We start from the raw sequence: 23,591 nt of genomic DNA on the forward strand, positions 1-23,591 counted from the left end.
ATGAATATCAATGTGTTAATGATGTCGATCCCTTCTTAAAAAACAAAACTAAGTAATGTTACTGCTGAAAATTATATTTGCATTTTTGGGGTTGTTTAGTATATCATATATGTTGCTGTGTTTACTGATATAATAAAGTTAAAACAAAAATATTTCCTTCTTTAAAATAATGCTGGGATGTAAAATTATAATTTATAGCATCCAATTTTTTAAAATTATAATTTGAATGAATGAATGAATGAATGAATAAAATAATAAAACATTGTAAAATAAATCAATAAATAATTAATTAAATTTAAAAAAAAAAAAAAAAAAAAATATATATATATATATATTATGATTTGTAAAACATTGTGAAAGCCATTTCAATAAATCAGTTCCATAATTCCATGTTTCATAAAACATGGAACTCATCTCGATTACATTAAGCGTGAGTATTCGTCACTACCAGTAACAGCAGCCGTGTTCCAGCAGCTGACTAACATTTCCCACACGGATGGAGGATGACTCACCAACACATCGCATGTGGCGGTGTAGTGCAGGCTAGATACATGCAAATATCAATGCCACCAACTGGCCATCCTTGTGCAGGATCCCACTACAAAGGTATCAAGAAAGATATTCACTTAGCCGAAACAAAGTTTACAGTGTTGACCACACATACCTAGTTTCAGATAACTGTGTTTGCTCAACACTGATAAACTTGAGTGGCAAGGTTTATGTGGTGTGCTTAATTTGCATAGCTGTGACTCCTAACATGAGTGACAAAGGAATTGAGTTTCACCACAAAATGTTATTAAAAATATATATAAAGAGTTTGTGAGAAAGAATACACTGCCATATTAAATCATTAAGTTAAATTTATATTTGTGTCAAAATTGTGTACCTCCACACTAGTAAATTAGCATAAAACATACAATGTATCATGTAAATAGATACATGGTAAAAAACAAAAAACAAGAAGAAGATAATTTCACTCATTGTGGTTAGAGTTAAACAAAGATGCACATAAAATATAGTTGATACTATTATCTGCTTTTGGGTTGGTATCTGGTGTGCTTGCTTAAATATTGATTATAATGCTTAAAACTAATCCTGGGATAATTAAAGCAGCAACTGTAAGAAAGGATTGTCTGTATAATAACTTTATTTATACACAGAATAAACATAAACGAGTCAAGTATCTATTGGCATACAATTTTGTTTTTTTTAAATCACATACACACAATCCTCAAACTGCTTTGTAGTTACTGGTTGATCGATCATGTATTAATTAAATAATAGAATATTATTAAAATAAAGTCTCAACAGTTAGCTCCCTTCATAATGAATAATAAATAATGTTCTGGTAGTAACTTCAATAGAAGGAAGGAAAGGTTTTAGTTAATGACGCACTCGACACATTTTATTTATGGATATATGGCGTCAGACATATGGTTAAAAACCACACAGATATTGAGAGAGGAAACCCACTGTCGCCACTTCATGGGCTACTCTTTTTTATTAGCAGCAAGGGATCTCTTATATGCACCATCCCACAGACAGGATAACACATACCACGGATTTTAATGTACCAGTCATGGTGCACTGGATGGAGCGAGAAATAGCCCAATGGGCCCACTGATGGGGATCAATCCCATACAGACCGTACATCAAGCAAGCACTTTACCACTGGGCTACGCTCCACCCTAAACTGGAATAGAGTACAATGGTTAGTAATACTGGTATAGTTCAAGATCCTCTTTTCAATTACTTTATATATATCTTATAGCTGAGATATAGTAAAATTTATTATAACTGCACTTTCACAACCGTGCCCCAAATAAATTAAAATCAAATGCAAAAAGAAATATTAATATACATGTTTCTATAAATTTTTTAATTACCCCTCCTCAAAACAAAAACATGCACACACATATCCAAAAAAACATGAGGGAAAAAATGATTTAAATCAGAAATCTAATAATTTTATTTCCAATTCTTACATTCCAATTTGATGAAACTGAAGCTAAAAAGACAAAACACAACTTATTTCACCGAAACATTATTCATCTCATTACAAAGTTTAATTCCAGTTTTTTTCTGGTAGAATTCCAGATTCAACCAAATATATATTTTTTTAATTTTAACTAAAAACAAGAAATGTTTCTATGGGACACTGGTCAGGCATGGATCAAAGTGGTGAGTGTTACAGTTGTGCACCCCATCAGCCTCCCTAACTTCAAAGTGTCCCGAAAACCCAGTGTTTAATGACATGTAAACATATTTTGATGATATTAACACCATATAAAAACATTACATATAAATAATATGGCTCAAATGAGATTAATAAAAACAATGTTGTGTCTTTATCGACAGTGGGATTGGACATAGTCCAGTGGTAAAGCACCCACCAAATGCGTGGTCACTCTAGAATCGATCCCCATTGGGCTATTTCGCATTCCTACCAGTTCACCAAGACGGATACACTGGTGGCACCCAAGTCTGCGCACCTAAGCATTTGTGTTATATTTTAAAGTTAAAATATTTCTTTAAAAATATTTGTTTCACCGCCACAGTACAATGGAACAATAAACATGTTACAACCAAAGTTATTTTAATTTTAATGTTTTTTTAAACTTAAGTAATGAACGCATTTTTAGTGGGACCCCCCTGCATTTACTGGCCTGCATGATGGCACGTAAGTCTGCGCAGCAAACATTAAAACAACCACTTCTGTCGCTAATGTTTACATAAAACCGCAACAAACAATGGATTCGACTTTTTATAAGTTCTAAATAACAAACACTTCCTGTTATAGTCTGTTTCAGAAACATTTAGATTGTGCAAATGAGATAAATATAAATGGTGTTCCATGCTCCTTAGACAAAATGACAATATAAAAAAAGCCAATGTGAAAACAATTGATCATTATTCAACACAAATTGTCTGTTATTAACTGTGTAAATGAGCACAAATAGTGTTCATTAGACATATAGGACAATCAATGATAATTTTGAAACAGACTATAGCTAAAATAGGCCATGCTGTAAGTGCAATCTTCAAAGTCCGTGTGCAGTCATTTTGTATTGTGTCACTCGGAGGGAAATTCAAAATATGCTTGGATGTTTATGTTAACAGATAAAATAAGACATTCATTTCATTTATGGATTCATAAATTACAATACAGTATGTATTGAAGCTACTATGTAAACTTGTGTAAGTTGATATACAAGGTTGATCATTACAACGTTGACAGACACGTGTTGACAGGTGATAGAAAAATACGTTGATCGAGGCTGGCAAAAGTATACTTTTAGTGCATTAATTCGGAGGGGTTTTTCAATAAAATTGTTATCGACCAGTTTTATACATATATTCACAATCAAGATGTGTTGTTTTAACAACGGTTTTGTGAATTAAATTAACGTTGTTTGTTTGTTTACAAACATACCCCGACACTTGTTTCAAGACGTAATGTAAAGTCATTAACGTGCTCAGACTTCTGTGCCGCGCAGACAAAGGTGACATGAGTGTATATCAAAGGCTGTGATATGTGCTATCCTGCCTGTGGGATGGTACACATAAAAGATCCCTTGCTGACAAAGGGACCATGTTTATAAAATTTTGAGTCTAGACTCAAGTCTCTAATGATGTCAAATGCATACAGCTTGTATGGTGATCATTCTCTATTAGATTCTTGAGTCTAGACTCAAGTCTCTAATGATGTCAAATGCATACAGCTTGTATGGTGATCATTCTCTATTAGATTCTTGAGTCTAGACTCAAGTCTCTAATGATGTCAAATGCATACAGCTTGTATGGTGATCATTCTCTATTAGATTCTTGAGTCTAGATGTATCCCAGTGGTAAAGTACTCGCTTGATGAGCAAATGGTCTAGGATAGATTCCCATCAGTGGGCCTGTTGAGATATTTCTTGTCCAGCCGATGCACTGCAACTGGTATATCAAAGGCTTTGGTATGTGCTATCCTGTCTGTGGAATGGTGCATTAAAAAAAAGGAAAAATGTAGCAGGATTTCTCCCTAAGGCTATATGTCAGAATTACCACATGTATGACATCCAATAGCCGATGATTAATACATCAATGTGTTCTATTGGTGTCATTAAACAAAACAAACATTTTAACTATGAGATTCTTGAGTCTAGACCCTAAATGTTTTATAAGTACCAGTTCATGACTCACTTGTTCAAAACTTACATGTAAGCATTTTTGTTAAATTTCTTAACCAGAGTTTTGGCAACCAATCAAAACCTCCACATGCCCTTGTTGTTTATTATGGAAGTACTATTTGTGTGACATTAAAAAGATGCTTTGTACTTTCACAAACATTATTAGCAAAATAAATTGTGAGTACTTTTTAACCTCAAACTAAGTTTTGGTATCATGCCATTAAAGGGACCCTAGTTTTTAAACACTAAGGCATATTTTTGACTATTATAACCATTTTTGATAACTGAAATCATACTTTACTTAGATTTTATGGTTTAGATTATCAATTAGAAGTGTTTTTGATATTCCTGTGTTTTTTAATATCACAAAATATATTTATCATATTTTTAAAAATGCACAAAGCATCTGAGAAATAACAGTTATGGAGTCGAGTTTTAGTCTATTTTTAGAGGGTATTTTGTATTTCACCATTTCAAAGTCACAGACTCATGTTTCACTCAAATGTAACTTTATCCAAATGTGTTACACGTTTGTAGATTAAATAAATTTAGTGTTAATTTCCACGGGTTGAAACTAGTGTCTGTCCTTTTAAGCACATTTATTTGGTCTAATAAATCTGGGTCTGCTAATTAGAGAAGTTAATATGTGCATTACGTTTCATGTTGACAGAAATAAAACCCCATGCAGTAGTGTTAATGTATGATAGTGCTGTTTTCATTGCCACTGACTGGTATATCAAAGGCTGTGGTATGTACTATCCAGTCTGTGGGATGGTGCATATAAGGCCAAACAAAAAAATAGGTGTGTTTCCAGTCGACCAACCGTCCCTAGTTTTACCCCCCCGACCCTAATTTTTTTCTCTCTTAAACTGAAAAAATTAAAAAATAAAAAAATAAAAAAATAAAATAAATGAAGAAAAAAAAAGAAGTAAAAATAAAAGAGGACAACATCACAAAACAAGAGTATTTCCTTCCTTGCACATTGTTTACGTACTATTATACGATACATTTTGCACATATAATCGAAAAACATTGAGAAATTATGGAAAAGCTTTTGTAATAGAGTTCCTTCCCCTGATTAGCTACCACCGAACAGCTTAGATGGTCATGGAAGTAACCAAATGTACGAACATAGCCTTGGTACTGGTTATTTCGATTAAATATAATCGTATCAATTCAGCTTAATTCTCGTCTTCACTTAAATCAACAGGTCTTATTATTAGAAAGAAAGAAAGAAAGAAAAGTTTTATTTAACGACGCACTTAACACATTTTATTTACGGTTATATGGCATCAGACATATGGTTAAGGACCACAAAGATTTTGAGAGGAAACCCGCTGTCGCCACTACATGGGCTACTCTTCCGATTAGCAGCAAGGGATCTTTTATTTGCACTTCCCACAGGCAGGATAGCACAAACCATGGCCTTTGTTGAACCAGTTATGGATCACTGGTCGGTGCAAGTGGTTTACATCTACCCATTGAGCCTTGCGGAGCACTCACTCAGGGTTTGGAGTCGGTATCTGGATTAAAAATCCCATGCCTCGACTGGGATCCGAACCCAGTACCTACCAGCTTGTAGACTGATGGCCTGCCACGACGCCACCGAGGCCGGTTGTCTTATTATTAATGCATCTCAAATGTTTGCATAAAGTATTTAAATTAACAACAACGAAATTAATACAAATGTCCCATTAATTTAAGGAAATACACAAACAGTGCGTACCAATACTACTACTACTACTACTACAACAACGACAACAACAATAACAATAATGATAATGATGATAAATAATAATAATAATAATATTATTATTATTATTATTATTATGATAGTATTCAATTTAAAAAAACAAAAAACAAACTACCTACCTACCCTAATTTGTTTGGGATGCAATCAGAAACACACCTATTTTTTTGTTTGGCCTAAAAGATCCCTTGCTGACAATGGAAAAGTGTAGCGAGTTACCTCTCTAAGACTATAGGTCAAAATTACCAAATGTTTGACATCCAAATCAATGTGCTCTAATTGTGTCATTAAACAAAACAAACTCTGACTTTTAACTTTTGTTGACAGGTACCACATTGTTAGAAAAATATTTCATAATCCTAATTTACGTTTTGGGATGATTCATTTTTAAAATTTTCATTTTAGTTTAGATATTTGGTCCATGGTTTCATTTATTCATGATACTTTTCACAAGTACATGACCTATCACATATGCATTTTAAGTATTTATTAGTAACAAACTATATTTTTAATGATTACATTTAAAACAAGCATTCTGAGAATACTGCTAAAGCAACACATGTCCCCTACCGGGCCCAACAACTGTCTGTATCTTCTAAGTTCAAGGACCATAACTGTGAAAAATGGGTAAATCACCATGAAAGTTAAACTTGGTCTGTAACAGTACACGATAAAGCTATACACAAAATTCCATCTCAGTATCATCAAGCATTGCAAATAAAAAGTCCTGAAAACAAATGTTTGTATCTCCTAAATTCAAGAGCAATAACTCTGTCAAATATGGCTAAATTGCCATAAAAGTTAAACTTGATCTGTAACAGTACATGATAAAGCTATACACAACATTTCAACTCAATATCTATAAGGTGTATACAACCAAATCAAATCCCATAGATGACAATAGTAACATATGTGACTAAAACTCCTACATGCACCCTATCAATCGACATAAACACCAAGGATATAAATACTACCACCCCTTACCCTTAAAGTGAATCAGAAAAAACTGGGGGTCAAGCTGCTCATTTCTGAGATAACGGGTAGTGTCTATGACTACCCTAGCTCCGCACAAAATTTGAGTACTTTTTTTTTTACAGGTACCCCATACATGTTTTATGCACAAGGCTACTTGACACAGTGGTGCTAGATGAAATAAAATTGCATACAATTTTTTGCCCACATGAAACTAGGTGGGTTTTTTACAACCAACACACTCACATTTATCACTAATAACAGGGCTTGTGGTGTTCACTTCTCTATCAAACGTTCAGTGCACCTTGAACTTTGACCCAGCCGGAAGTTATCTGGTTTAGTACTACCTATAGGCATTCCAAAAAAAAAGTCTGGATTTTATTTTTTTCCCACTAAGTTTATGAGACATAATTGTCAAAAATAGGTAAATCGCCATAAAAGTCAAATTTGACCTGTAACTACATGATAAAGCTATATACAAAATTTCAGCTCAATATCTCAAGGCATTCTAAAAAAAATGTCTGGAAAACTATATGTGGGACAGATGGATGGAGAGACATACAGGGCAGATTTGAAACCGATAGTCACGTCCAGTTGGATTAGCTAGGAGACTAATAATTGTAAATAAATGTATCATAAAAAGAAAAATTAAAGGAACAAATTATGTCTCGACTAGAAACCAAAAATACATTTTTTGTCTATTGCACAATACCATGAAAGTAGGGGTGTCACAATACACCTACCTCACAATATGATACATATCAAGGTATATAACTTGCAATATGATACGTATCAATATACATAACCTGTGATATGATACGTATCACGATACCAGAGTCCCTGTTTTTCCAGTAAAACAAGAAGTTGAAGCGTATGTGAAATGATTTAAAAACAAGCATTCAGAGTGTACTACTAAAGCAATACATCCTCTATTGGACACAACAATTTTTTGTATCTCCTAAATTCAAGGATAAAAAAATCAGTGGAAAATGGGTAAATTGCCATAAAAGTTAAACTTGATATGTGAGGGTACATTCTACAGCTATATACAACATTTCAGCTCAACATGTTCAGGCACTGGGGGGAATAAAACAGAAAGAAAAAAAGTCTGGAAATTTTTATTTTTAATTTTCTAAGTTCAAGGACCATAACTCTGTCAAATAACTGTGAAAAATGAAAAGTCAATAAGAACGCATTAACATTTGAGAACTAACTTCAAATCCCATCTCAAACACAAATTACTTGAAAGTTCTATCTTGACACGTTATTCTGTATAAGTCCCACTTGGTAAGATCACACATGAAGATTGTTTTATTCGAACGCAAATAAATTCAAACATAATAAACATCGTAATTTTAAAATCCAAACATATTAAGCATTTAGGAATGTCTGGTAAACATATGTTGAGATAGACTGAAAACGTTCATTTTTAATATGGAAAAAACATACTGGAAAAAAGACAATAGGGGTAAGTTGATCATATTTAGAAAACAAAATGGGGTAAGTTGTTCATGGATCAACATACCCCAATCAGACTGGCACAACTTGCCCCATACTGGCCATTTTAATATTTTAATCGATGCTGTTAAAATGGTGGCACAAACTTAACCAAAACTGTTCATGGAAAATAAACAGTAAAACAATGTTTTAATCACAAGTCAGGGAACACGCAAGAAATTTATGATTCTTCTGATATAAATCAATATACCATGAGTGACGAATCTTACTTTCTCCTGTGTTAAAATGTCTTTTTCAAGACAAAATTTACACAAGTGTGCCTGCTGCCTGACCATTATATCATGGACGCAAAGGGTCATGGCCTCTCCAAATATGGTGCCAAATGTCACATGTCTCTATTCAGAAACCAATGGGAAGGGGTAGATCAACTAACCCAGTGGCTCAGCTAACCCATCCCTCCCCTATGGTCCGGTCAAGAAAACATTAACAGATGGACTGACAATGCCATAACATAATATGACCCATCATAGATGGGCATATAAAAATATATTGGTTATTGCATGTCCAACAAAATCAAATGCATGAAAAACGGATAATCAACACCCAGGGTACAATATTTCGAAATCTGAGGTAACCGGAAGTCGGTTCACATGGTTTTTACCTAGGTAACCAATTGTTCGGTTATGTGATTTATATCTGCGTAACCTGTGGATTACCTGATCGGTTACCTCAATTTTACTTTGAAATTATATTTTAAATACATAATGTTTTATAAAACAGTTTCTTTAATGCTTGCAAATCGAAAGAAGTGACTTGTAGATGTTTCTTTTGTTTTCGTACGATCGTAGCATGGTAGATTTATTATTATTATTATTATTATTATTATTCACCACTTCCCATCGGGATCGCAAAAAGTAATTTTTAGTTGCCCAAATCTAAAAACCACTGTTATCGGGCATCAGGCCACCGTATTCTAGAACCACTGTGCAGCTTGCGGAAGTTAACACTATTGTAAAAGAACTAAATATCAGCCCAGTACTGAAACAAAATAGATACATTTGGAGGAAAAATGCCCATTCCCTGTGCATGATTAGACTAATAATTTTCTTTTATAAATAACAAATAAAGGCTACTACATGTATTTGTCACTGATATATAAAATGTAGTATAAAGCAGATTAAAAAAACCCCACCAAAAACCCAAACAACAAATGTCCAGTTCCTCTGAACTATAAAACAGGCTACTCATTGGTGCATGATTAGATTAATAAAAATAAATTTTATAATAACATAAAAAGAAAAACCACAATTTGACACTGATATTTTGCAGTGGCGATGCTACTTTCACTTTATGGATGGTACTTCTATACTACAGTGACGTTCCAAATGTTTGTTATTTAAAGCTCATTATGCAATGTTAGTATTTTTCTGATTTTGTGACATTTTTGCATTTTTGTTTACGTTAAAACCGTTTTCAACCTTTGTAAAATTATAGGCAATCCAATATTATGTCTACGTATATTCCTTTAAAAATAGAATAGCAGCATATAATTTAGGTACCTTAGCGGTCCGTGCACATTTCTTTAAAACTTTTGGCTCGACTCTATACTGAGCCTTTGGTTGCAAGTTACAACCGTTGCAATATACCGTTGGCTACTGGTTTGCTGCACATCAAGTATCTAAAAATCAGTCTAAAACATTTGTCGGAATACTAGTAGTATGTCTGCATGAATAAACTTCCTGTAATCATGAAGTCTGCAAGTTTTAATTTCTGAACGTCTACAGGTCACGAAATAACAGATTTGCGGTTCGTGTAAATTTAATTTTGCGTAACCGGCACATGAACAAAACAGCGGTTCGCGTGAAATTTTGTCCCTGAACATCAATATAAAAATTCTAAAATTATCAATAAAACATTGTCATAACAACTTTGATACCACTGAAACAGTGTATGGAAGATTAAACTATATTTTAAAAATATATACTGCACCAAACAATCAACAAAATGTATCACAAACTAAACATTTCAAAATGGTCAATTTACATGTACAAGTTAATATTTCTGTGAGAATTAACTGAGAATGGAAAAAGTGTTTTTAAGAGAGTATTTTTTGCTGGACAACAATGGTGGAACATCACGTTTAGCTGATAATGTAAGCTAATTTGATAATAAATCTGATCATTCTACCAAAGCAAACATCACAAAATATTAGGAAATTACAAAAATTCATTTCTAAAACAAATTGTGCTAAGTCCTCGGAAAGAATGGCCTTAAATACTAGACATCTGGCTACAAGTAATAGTATGCGACACACTGCCCAACTTATAAATTGTTTGCATAATTTTTAACATTAACTGTTCATTAACTGTATAATCAAAATTAGAAAATCATTCAAAAATAATACTTACCCTTTAACATATGAATGTTATTTTATGTATTTGTAAACTTTTTAATTGAAAATATGCGAGTAAAGGTTACATTATAAATTTGTACCTTCTCAACGTGGTTTTTGTCAAAAATTAATTCAGTAGTCACAAAGTTAATATCTCTTAAAAAACTTTAATAAAGGGACTGTCCTGAGTTTGTTGTCATTATTAAGATGTTGCCAACATAAGCTTTAATGACTAAAATGACATATTAAATAAACCTTTTTCTGCTTAAAGTATTAAATGTGTTACTGATCGATCTAGTGTTTGTACAAGGTCAAATGTTATTTTATTTTCTAATATATATATTTTTTATATGTATGAAATTATTGGGAGACCAAATCCAGTTTGGGCTACTTACAAACATTAGGATGACCGAAACCATATTAAATATACATCACTGATATTATAAACAACAAACTATAGTTAGTATGTTATTTTAGTTAGTCGAAAACACCTTACAATGGCAGAAAACCGAAGGCAGTCTCTTTAAAAAATGGTAGGGAATGACTTAGCTCAGTGCTCGCCTGATGTGCAGTCAGTCTAGGATCGATCCCCATCTGTAGACCCATTGGGCTATTTCTCGTTCCAACCAGGGCACAACTGGTGTGTCAAAAGCTATGGTATATGTCAGAATGACCAAATGTTTGACATCCAATAGCTGATGATTAAGAAATCAGTACACTTTAACTTTTTAACTTTAACATATGGAAAACTAAAAGTAGCTTGACAGCATTGTGAAAGTCTAACCTGTTTAACTGCTTGCATCGGCTGGCTAGTGCATACAGGACCTGAGACGTTGATAAAGACGAACCAGTAAACAGACTAGTGAACAACGAATTAAAGCAAATCTTTGTAGAATCAAACTGGCTGGAAGGTCTGTCTTGAAGAATCTGAAAATAAAACAAACAAGAAATAAAAATATCAATTAGGTTGAGTCTTATTAAGCCTCTGCACCACCTGATATAAACCAAGCAACTATTTATTTTGAAGATGTATTATTGTTATAGTTACTACAAAGAATAATACAGTAAAACATGTAACTATTGGCTCCAATTAAACCACTAAAACAAACAAATATCAACAATATTAAGAAAACATAGTAATAACTAGTCAAATTAAAAAATAGAATAATTTGTGTGTTATGAGCATGGAAAGCATGTTTTGTCACCAGATAGAATTAAATCTTAGGTCAGAAGAATATCAATAGAATGGATAGTAAACTCAAGAAACAGAGAAGAAGGGCAAATATAACAAATTTATTACCACCAAATAAAATGTAATAAAAAAGCATAGTCAATAAAATAAAAGGTTAAAACAAGAAATTTGTTGAGAAATGTCTCGATGATGGCATTAAAAACTATTCTTGCATAAGAGACTATTGAAGATAGCATTAGAAACTATTGATGATAGCATTAGAAACTATTGATGATAGCATTAGAAACTATTGATTATACCATTAGACTCTATTGATGATAGCATTAGAAACTGTAAACCAATGATAGCATTAGAAATTATTACAGATGGTTGATGATAGCATTAAAAAAGATCAATGATAGCATTATAAACTATAGCAACTTGTCAATAATAGCATTAAAAACTTTTGATGATAGCATTATAAACTATCAATAACTTTAGAAGCTATTGACAATAGTATTAGAAATATTTGATAACAGCATTAGAAACATGATGACAGCATTAGAAACTCTCAATGATAAGTTGTAGAAACTGTTGCTTACAGTGACCAATAGGTTCAATGCTTCCAGCTCCTCGTCTAACAGGCCTAGATGTCTGTACTGCAGAGCTATGTTGTACAGAGCATCGTGGGACGTGAAGTCAAGTTGAAGAGCTTCTTTGAATGCAGCAATAGCACTGTGGTGAAAATTCTAGAAAAAGAAGAATAAGAGAATAAAAATTACCACACCAAAACAGGATCACAGTAGAATACAAAAATGTACCTTGCTTGTCAGTTTTGAAGAATATGAGAGAAATTTATGAGTTATTTTAAGTCTTTTTTTCTTATTTTATGACACCATGTATATATTTCATAACTTTGCTACAAGTTTATACAGTTTGTAAAGACAGGCTATATTAAACAGTGATGTACAAATGTATTTTCCCCTCAATAATAATGGTCACCAAGACTACTCTTCATATACTTGTGAAAATATTCAAAGTATGGAACCATCCCTAACTCAGCAACACGGTTCAGTTATAAGCCTAAAAACAGCTGGTGACAGTCCAATGTTAATATATATTAAAAAAATATTCAACAAGCATTATGAGAGAAAGTTCATGCAAAAAATATCCCTTGCTGCATTAGGAAAAGATTTAGCAGGTTTCCTCTCTGATGACTACAGGTCAGAATTACCAAATGTTTAACATCCAAATGCTGATGATTAATTAATCAATGGAGCACACTGATTAATTAATCATCAGCATTTGGAGTCGTTAAACAAAACAAACAAACAGCAGATGTTCCCTCTCAGGACAATTTTGTTTTATCACTTAAGTTCAAGGGCCATAACTCTGTTAAAAATAATATCTTAAAGCATTGTGGAATTTTTTTTCTAAAACCTGTATGTGCTACAGACAGGTGGACAGAGATGAAACCATAGTCCCCTCCTACATATTTAAATGTTTAACATCGAACACAGTAGACATGTAGGAAATAAATGTGTTTCATTCTACCTCATTTCATTAACAACCCTTGCACGATTATGTGCAAGACTATAAGTGGGACCTTTACGAAGAGTCACCTAAAAATGAGATCACACAATTTACCAGTTTATAGAAGCAGATCCCTTGCAGACTGAAGAGTCTGGCTCTAAGTTCAGCTTCAGTGTCGGAGTCTGTATCTTCATTCAACGCGACGTTCACGTAATTCATTGCCTCTCTATACAACTGTTCACTAAACAGAGAACTGCCTGAAAAATGAAATATATAAATAACTGAATTATTAACTACACTAAAATATCATAAAAATTAAAAACAAACACAGAAATAATACTTACCCTTTCACGTATGAACATTAGTTTATTTATTTATAGACTTTTTAAGGAAAAATATGAGAAAAAGTTAAAAACCTGCACTTCCTTCAGTGTGATTTTTGTAAAAACATTAATCCAGAAGTCATAAGATGAAATTTGTTTTCTCTCATTAGCTTAGAAATATTTATAAAAACTGGCTCACAAAATGATATATAGTAAGAGCCAAAAGGTTTAAGAATAGATTCTGAAATGATTCCATATTAAGCATTATACCAATAAGGTAAGTTGCATGGAGTTTCCATGGTCTGTAGTTGATCTTTATCAATACACTCCGGCATTTTGGACCTTGCTTCAATTTGTAGCAACACACGCCCATACAGAAGTTTATTACATCTGTAAGTCTAAGTGAGTTCACTGTTGTCATCCCTTCTTCAATGCAATTAGGTGAAAAGGCAAGCATTCCCATTTGTGGATGCAGTTTTAACTGAAAATGAGAAGATTAATATAAATAACAGCATATTAATGATACAGAGCGATGAATATCACTGTGGAGAACTCGACCATTAGAACAGATTATTAATATTAATAATAAATTTAAAAGGTGGTACTGAGTACCATGTAAGGAACTCTACAGTACTTAGAACAGATTATTCTGAAAATAGTTTAAATTACTATTAAGTACATGTATTATAAACTCTCAGTTCATGCAATAAAACTAAATTTTGTAGGGGAAATCTGCTAATTTTCCTCTTAACAGCAAAGGATCTTTTATATACATTTTGTTGTGTTCAACTGTCAGTATGAAAAGTAATGTATATGGAAAAAATCACAACCTGCCGCCTTGTACTGAACAGAGAATATTTAGTATACACTCAGGCCCAAATTTAGAATTGAAAAAGTAGAAGTGACTTCTCTCTTCCCAGAAGAAAAGGGAGAAGTTTGATAAAAATATTTGAAGTGAATTTTTATCGCTACATTTCTTAATGTTTCGCCATGTTCCACGTTTAATAAAAAAAATCCAAATTATAGTATATACACTCGGTTCAATCGTAATATTTTGATATAAAATACTACTTCCGGTAATAAAATAAAAAACACACACACAATTGTATGTTTCATTAAAAACATGAAATTATTGAGCAGTTTACAATGTGCCGTTATGTTAAATGAAAGTATTAATGAGTATTTTATGGCATTACTGAAATGAATGTAACCGAAGATTAACAATGCTTGACTGGTCACAGCAAACAGCATGACATATGTCGATGTACAGTCTGGTGCCAAAGTAAGAACACTGTCCAACATACGGCGACAAGGTGCCAAGTGACCTATGACACTAAACAAGTCGGGGTCTTGATATCTCTTGTGTCATTTAACTTTTGAAATCGGATTAGGTCCAAAATATTATGACGACTTCTGACTTCACACTACTGTTAATAACTCGGTGTCTTGAGCAGACTTTCGGCAAAAGAAAAGGCTCATTTCGATGGCAAGATTAGGGCCTGATAAGACTGTAAATCATAATATATTAGCTATCTTAAAATCGAGAAAAATTCAAGTGACATATTAGTGACATAAAACTTTATCGTTGTTGTCATATTAGAAATTGAAATAAAAACAAAAGCTGAAATAACACTGTTGTTCAGTTTTGATGTTATGCAGCTTACAGACAACTTAAATTTAGTAAAAACAAATGCAGTAATGTGCATGCTAACTATTTTTTGTTAGCTAGCCTTTTGGTTTAATCAGTTGCATGTAACCATTGTCGTGTGTTCACTTAATCACAAAACAATCACACAAAAGTTTGTTCAGAACAAGTCTGCTGTTGTTTGTCTTTCTAAATGTAACATGATAAAATATTAGCATCTTGTATGGCCTCGCTAAATTTGCTAACATTTTATGGTCTGTAACATTTTCTGATTTTCAGTATACAAATATAATAAATAAAGTAAAACTTACCAAATCTGTATCATATATGACCAATGGTTTAAGTGCTTCCAAACATGAGAGTGCACATGGTAAATTCCCATAATGCATCAGTACCAAGGTATGGATACAGGATACCAAACTGAAGGAATCGACAACATTGTGAACTGAAAAAAAGGAGAGAAAAAGAAGCTATTTAAGAATCTCCAGAATATGGATAGGACGAACAGCTTGTATTATTCAAATTCTTTGTTAAAGTAAATTTCATTTATTACAAATAGTGAAAGAGGATGAATACTTATCGACACTGTAGCACATTTTAAACTAGGGTTATTTGGAAGGAAGGAAATGTTTTATTTAACGATGCAATCAACACATTTAATTATCGTTATATGGCATCAGACATATGATTAAGGACCACACATATATACTATAGAGAGGAAACCCACTTTCACCACTTCATGGGCTACTCTTAGCAGCAAGGGATCTTTTATATGCACCATCCCACAGACAGGATAGTACATATCACGAACCTTGTTACACCAGTTGTGGAGCACTGGCTGGAACAAGAAATAGCCCAACAATGGGGCCACCAACATGGTTATTTGGTGTCTTAACACAATGTTCTTAATACTTGGTCCAGATAAAGTGGAAATCCATAGCCACCATACAGGCTACTACTACCAATGCAGCAAGGTCTTTTATATGTACTTTTCCACAGACAGGACACTACATACCATGGCTTTTAATATACACTGGTTGGGATGAAAAACCCAGTCCATCAAGGGTGATCATCCTGCAACCAGTTGAACCTAAGATGAGTGCTCTACCACTGAGGTACTTTCCACTGTCTAAGAATAATGAAAGTTAAAGTTTCTTTTCTTTAACGACTCCACTAGAGCACATTGATCAATTAATTATTGGCTATTGGATTTCAAGCATTTGGTAATCTTGGCACTTAAGTTTTCAGAGAAAACCCACATTTTTCCATTAGCAACAAGGGACCTTTTATATGCACCTTCCGACACACCGGACAGCACATACTATGGCCTTTGATATACCAGATGGGGGGGGGGGGGGGGGGGGGGGGGGGGGGATGGGTCCACTGCAAGGGTACGATTCTTTGACACAAGCAACCCAGGCATGCGCTATACTGACAGCTAATTCTACCCACAGAAATAATGAATGCTGTACTATGACTAACTCAGTACTACAGCATTAGATAATGTAAAAAATCAAAGCATTAGATAATATGAATACCGTAGTTCTATGACAAACGACTGTCACAACAATAATGGCCAGTACCTCTCAAGAGATGTTTTACATTAACCAGCTCCTCGATCAGTTCCACGACACCATCATCAGACTCAGGAATGGAGCTAACTGAGCTTGCCACTTTCAAAGCCGTTTTCACTGAAATAAAATTATAAATAAACATCTAAATATAGGTGTATAAGAAAGGAAGGAAGGAAATATTTTATTTAACGACACACTCAACACATTTTATTTACAGTTATATGTTGTCAGACATATGGTTAAGGACCACAAAGGTATTGAGAGAGAAAACCCAATGTCGCTCTTTTCGATTAGCAGCAACTGATCTTTTATATGCACCATCCCACAGACAGGGTAGTACATACCATGGCCTTTGATATACCAGTCGTGGTGCACCGGTTGGAACAAGATTTAGCCCAATGGGCCCACCGACGGGGATCAATCCCAGATCGACCGCACATCGAGCAGGCGCTTTACCACTGGGATATGTCCTTCCCCTATAGGTGTATAATTACACAGTATTAGCAACACTATTGCCAAATCATTATCAAACTGATGCACCAGTTTAGACAGAGTTTACCCAAGCTACAGGGAACATTTTGTTGAGCATCGTGTTGTGATTTACTGCGCAAGTTTCAGAAATCACTACATAATTTTATAACATTAAACAGTAGTTGCATTCTCATTAAGCGATTAGTCACACCGGCTTGTCACATGTGATCAAATTGTACTGTGAGAACACCTGAATCGTAACAACAGTAGTCTTATATGACAAGTCATGTCAGAGTCATAACGATTAGAACATGTTCTGTTTCTCATGACAAATCGTAAGTTCTCAGCCAATCAAATCACATTAAAATTCAACCATCAAGAGGTTTTTTAACTTCACAGGTTTTTTAATGTTTTATGTAAGGTAAATATGGAGTATGTGTACTTAGTTTAAATTCACCTATTATATCAATTCATACATTCCAAAATAAGGATGGGGGGATGGAGATGAGGAAAAGACAAATATTGGGAGGTTGTATATATGTATATATAAGTAGTTTTTCTACTCGTAACATTTCACTTTATATAATCATCTGACTTGATCTATTTGCAGACTCCTTGCTCCAAATCACTGTATATGTATTCACCTCGGTTAAGACTGTGCTTGAGTAGATTCGTACTTCTTTTTAGTACAGCCAACCAATCAAATTTCCTAAGATTGCCAAGTAACAATTGGAAGCATATGAGGTTGTAGACTAGGGTCAACTCTAGACCTATCCATTCCTGAGATGGCGGCAAACCTGAAAAATAGTTTAAATTAGTATCAAGTATTATAAATACTTAGTACATTTTAAAAAGTTATTATACATCATTTTAAAACTATTTTCAACAATATAAAATAATAATAATAATAACAAGCATTCTGAAAGTATTGCTATGTAAAGCAATACATGTCCCCTACCAGGCCCCACAATTTTTCTTCAGATCAAGGGTCTCAACTCTGTCAAAGATTTGACAAATTCCAGCTTGTGACAGTTATGGTCCTTGAATAAATTCCAATGAAAGTCAAACTTGATCTGTGACCGTAATTGGATATAAGCACAAACATCAGTTAAAATGATCTGTAACTCTATATGATAAATCTATACACAAATTTACCTCAATACCTTGAGACACTGAAAAAAAAAGTCCAGAGAATTATATGTGGGACAGACAGACAGACAGACAGATGAAATCTATAGTTCCCCCCAGTTTGACCGGTATGGGACTAAAATGTTACATGTGTATGTTAAAGTTACAGGAATTTTAGGTGTTGACCTTGTTTCATAAAATCTAATTGGAAATTATGTTTTAACTCATTCTAGCACTTTAATGTTGTTTATGATGCATCAAATTAAAATCATCTGTTTTGTTTTTAACTTAGTGAAGGAAGGAATGAATGTGTTATTTAATGACACATTCAACACATTTTAAATACAGAAATCTGGTGATGTAAAAAAACCCACTATTTTAGAATGTCTTGTGGAACATATTAAACAAATATTGATAAAAGATTGACACAACACTATCCATTTTGTCCCAGTGCTGGTAATAGTCTTATTACATTTGTATATTTCCTGTGGGTTGGGGTTTTTTTTTTGGGGGGAAGGGGGTTCTTCCACTGTCACTTTTACTCTTTTTTCCATTGGTAGTCCATCTCTTTTTATCTTTTCTGACAGTACCTTCCAGTTTGCTCTTCAATGTGCAACTCCGTATTGATATTACTATGGAATAATGCATCACTTACTGTTTATTCTAGTAAGGATGTCTTGTATTGCGCTCTCTCCATTTTGTATGATGGCAGACAAGTCAGATTCATACTCTCCATCTGTGCTGTGTCTCACCAGATCCTGAAAAACAAAAGAAGAAAAATGGTAGGGAAAGTCTATTTAACAACACCCAGGGCTACATGCAGTTCTGGGTGAGCGGAAAATCAAGCCAAATTAACTATTAAAACTTCAAAAATCGCAGAATCCTAATAATTTTTAATAAAAAATTATCGATTACATGAATTTATTACGCCATATTAAAATAAAATTAGCCCTTTAGTTCTTAAAACTGCAGAATCCTAATAATTTTTAACCCAAAAAAATCATCTATTGCATAAATTTATTACGCCAAATTAAAATAAAATTAGCCCTTTATTCTTAAAATTGCAGAATCCTACTAATTTTTAACAAAAAAGTCATCTATTACATGAATTTATTACGCCAAATTATTACGCCAAATTAAATATACAACATGAATTAGCCAAATTAAAATACAATTAGCCATTTGTTATTAAAATGTGCAGTTGGTGATTTGGCGAGCACCAGAGCTAGCCCTGACACCCCAGCACATTTTTTATCTACAGCTACATTGTATTAGGATGTTACGTGTCTGACATAGTGATTTTCACTCGGTCTTTGGGTGTGAAGAGTAGTGTTTTAGCTACCGATTTCTCACTTGGGCTACCAGATATCTAAACCTAGTAGTCTGACGGTTACTAGATTTTTTTGGTACATTCAGTTACTCTGCAATTTACAAAATTCTTAAATACCTAAAACAACATTTTAATAAAAATCAATTACAATTTCATCAGTTGTTAAGCAATCAGCTATTCTCGTATATGAGGTACTCATATCACGTGGCAATGGCGTAAGAAATTATGACTTTCACATGGGTGTAGCCAAGAGTTTATATTGGAGGTGGGAATCCACGTTGGCAGACAGGGCTGATAACACTTTTTGTGAATGGTATTTAGGAACAGGGAAAATAAAAATTGGTGTAGAGAAAAAAGTGACTGTGGGGCAGGCCTCTGGTTACTAATAACAAAAGATACTCACCAGAAGTAACTTACACAATTCATCGTTCAGTTTATTCGAAAAACTGACTACTGAAAATGTGTCAGATAAATCTCCTGATTCTTTCAGAATGTTAATACATCTTTGGAACTGACCTCTTCTGAAGTATTTGCAAAACATGGCCATTACATCTGTGAAAGAAGAAACAAATGTCTTTTCACATGATTTTTACCTAGTTTTATAACAGACTGTTTGGTTACCTGAATTATATTTGACTCTATATAATCTGTCTGTGAAAACAATGTGCCACTGAAAAAAATACCTCTCGTTCAAGTAAACTTTCTCAGTTTTCTATTTTATTGGAAGCATCATAAGGATGTATTATAAATATTAGTGTTGATATATCAGATATAGCACAGATAAATTATAATACGACAATTGCATATATATGAAATAATACTGGTATACTGTAATGAATTTATCAATGACTGCATGTATGGTGAAACAATATGTGATTACTGTTTCTGGGATGGAAAAAAAAAAGTCTCCACCCAGAAAAATGAATGGCAGAAATGGTCATTCACACACTTGATTGGTGATGCATTAATTGAACAGTTTCTTAGATCTAATGATGACAGCATTCTCCCAACTTCACTGATGTAGCTGCATGATGTTTCACAACAGCACTCGACTCACCATTGGATGGGCCTTTTTCCCGTGATGAGAGCCAAAGAAATGGCACTCCATTGTACAACCAAAATCACACAGGGCACATGATATGTCACTGAAAGGTTCCTTTGATTTGTACTGGCTAGAGCAGCCGTCTGTGCACTTAATGATGGCAGTCCAGTGGCAGTCCTTTTGTGAGTTGGGGGTGCTCCATAGCCAGGAAACACAGCACTGCAGGGCTCACCCTGTTCGATTGCAAAAGTAGCCAACTGCTAATTTTATTCAAAGTGGCTACAATATTTAGTATGTAACTGAGAAAAGATTCCTTAACTTAATTACATTTTAATAATTTTCAAAGAAATAATCAACATACATGTATATCTGAAAATTGGCTAAACCAAATTGTGTTCCAGTGTGAGCCCTGCATTTCAGTCATGCAGCCGGCCTTTACTGATGAAGACCAGTGACTCCTTCACTGTTTCCTGGCATCCCTTGCATCCATAGTAACAAACAATGGAACACACTGTGACCTGTTCACGGTACCAGTGAGTCATATGCATCTTGTCTTGGTTGGTATCCACTTCATGTAACATTTTCAGTACTGGACCATGCCAACAGTTCTATGTGGGAAGGGATGTCTTATCCCCATGGCCTCAAACTACTGAATTTACAAGCAAACCTCTTATTATATATTATGTTTGATATCTTGATATATCATTAATATCTTGTATAAAAGTAGAAGTGGTTTTAAAAAGAATTAGTCGACTGGTTGGTTAACAGCCGACTGTCATTTAAGTTGATTACAAGGAAACATGAGAGGTATCATGGACCTATCGAATTCCATCCCATTAACAGGAAAATGCTATTGCACAGTCCAGCAACCCAATAAATTTAATGATATCATTGTTTACCTTGTCTAATACAAAGTAAAATAGTAATAAAAATGTTTTTAATTACTTACCTTTGTTGTCAACAAATGTAAAATTCCCACCAGGAAATGACTATTTATCAATTTTTTAACATCATCAAAATCCGTCCCATGTGAACGTCAGAAACACGGAATGTATGGAAGATCACATCCAGCATAAAATTGAGGGAACAAGAACACAACAGATTGTCAATGAAGCAAATGTAAATGAATTATAAACATATATACATGTTTTTGGTAAACATTGGTTGTTGACCAGCACCAATGTATTTCAAGACTGGAAAGTTCCCATTGCTTTTTTATTCTTTAGAGTTTGTTTTAAAATTTGAATTTTTTTACATCCTTTGTAAACAGTCATGCCACTCTTAACAGCTTTTCAAGTAGACAATAAATATTCATAAATTTTCTTGTGCTAACAACTTTTATAGGTGGCTGAAAACAGAAGAAAAGCTGTCTTCTACAATATTGTTTCACAATAACAATTGTGGATCTGACACAATCAGCCTTCCAACCACCCCCCCCCCCCCAACTAAGAGTGTCAGTCATGTGACTTGTAACCAAATATAGACAAAACTCTTGCAGGTGACAGTCACTAACGATCTGTCAAATCTAGTCTCTTCATTTATAAACGTTTTAATATATTATAACCTTTGAATATGGTTCCTGCTGTATGCAATAATAGATTTACCGGTACTGTACAAGGGAGTTTTGTGTTTTTTAAAACCTTTTTCCACCCTCATTTTCTATTTTAATTGATCAAGGTTTGGTTAGTTGCTACATATGCAGTGGTATTAAAGTTTTTGGTTGCGCAGTGTGATTAGAAAGAGTGCGGAAGTGATATGGGACGGAATTCGATGGGGGACGGAATTCAATAGTTTAGGATACACTAGTTCATCAAGATTAACCTTGTGTGCAAGCACAACGGCAAGGTTTATCCTGCCTAGCCATTTCTGAATTCCTCGGAACCGTTCACAAATGCTAATGGCTTAATGGCTAGGCAGGATAAACCTCGCCGTTGTGCTTGCACACGAGGTTAATCTTCATGAACTAAGGGTACACCATTTGGTTTCCTTTTATAAATTGTTATTATTTTTATTTTTTTAATTTCACTTGAGTTATGCTTGTCTCATGTCAAAAGAAATACGATACACCTTAAAAATTAACATTTAGTTGGTGGGGGGGGGGGGTTGGTACCTTCAACCTTCAACCTTGGCAGCTTGTGCCATTTATTATCATTTAATTATTAATATGATTTATAGTTTTTGTAAATCACAAATAATGCACCTTTATCAATTTCTCTCTTGAAATATCTGGCAATATCATCGAATAGATAAGTCACTGTTTACACCACTTCCTAAATATGAGCTTGTCATATTGCGTATGAACATTTAGACGATAATGGTTTGGAAAAAATCTCAAACATCAACTGCAGAAAACTTTTTGTCTTTCGCACCAAAAAAGAGTAACCTCCTCTTAGTTAACTCTTCCAGCGATCATCTTCTCTTTTAAATTCCTCCATTTTCTGAAGACTCACAAAAGCAAAGAGTTCAGTTTGGTTTATTAATAATCGACTATATGATATTTGGAAAGTTTTAACATGTAGTCTTAGAGGAAACCCGATACGTTTTCTTTTTATTAGCAGCAAGTAATCTTTTATATACACTGTCTACAGACAGTACAGCAAAACGGTGTGAATAAATCTTGTGATAAAGAA

At 33.7% G+C, this 23,591-nt stretch overlaps 1 protein-coding gene across 2 annotated transcripts in view; it reads right to left on the reverse strand.

Moving 5' to 3' along the window:
* Nucleotides 1–23,319, reverse strand: part of LOC121370387 — a 60,584-nt gene extending 37,265 nt beyond the window's left edge. The window contains exons 1-10 of one of the 2 annotated variants that reach the window (XM_041495577.1): nucleotides 23,162–23,319; nucleotides 20,323–20,471; nucleotides 19,245–19,347; nucleotides 18,106–18,258; nucleotides 17,000–17,107; nucleotides 15,728–15,861; nucleotides 14,042–14,252; nucleotides 13,563–13,705; nucleotides 12,518–12,664; nucleotides 11,529–11,671 (exon numbers count right to left, since the gene is read on the reverse strand). In XM_041495577.1, coding sequence (XP_041351511.1) covers nucleotides 11,529–11,671; nucleotides 12,518–12,664; nucleotides 13,563–13,705; nucleotides 14,042–14,252; nucleotides 15,728–15,861; nucleotides 17,000–17,107; nucleotides 18,106–18,258; nucleotides 19,245–19,347; nucleotides 20,323–20,466 — 1,286 coding nt within the window. In that variant the 5' untranslated portion in view covers nucleotides 20,467–20,471; nucleotides 23,162–23,319. Of the gene's footprint in view, nucleotides 1–11,528; nucleotides 11,672–12,517; nucleotides 12,665–13,562; nucleotides 13,706–14,041; nucleotides 14,253–15,727; nucleotides 15,862–16,999; nucleotides 17,108–18,105; nucleotides 18,259–19,244; nucleotides 19,348–20,322; nucleotides 20,472–23,161 lie in introns of those variants that run through there. The other variant, XM_041495578.1, reaches the window with a different exon arrangement.
* Between the last annotated feature and the right edge of the window lie 272 nt (nucleotides 23,320–23,591).

The sequence above is a fragment of the Gigantopelta aegis genome, chromosome 4, assembly GCF_016097555.1.
Source record: "Gigantopelta aegis isolate Gae_Host chromosome 4, Gae_host_genome, whole genome shotgun sequence".
In the NCBI taxonomy this organism is placed as follows: domain Eukaryota; kingdom Metazoa; phylum Mollusca; class Gastropoda; order Neomphalida; family Peltospiridae; genus Gigantopelta; species Gigantopelta aegis.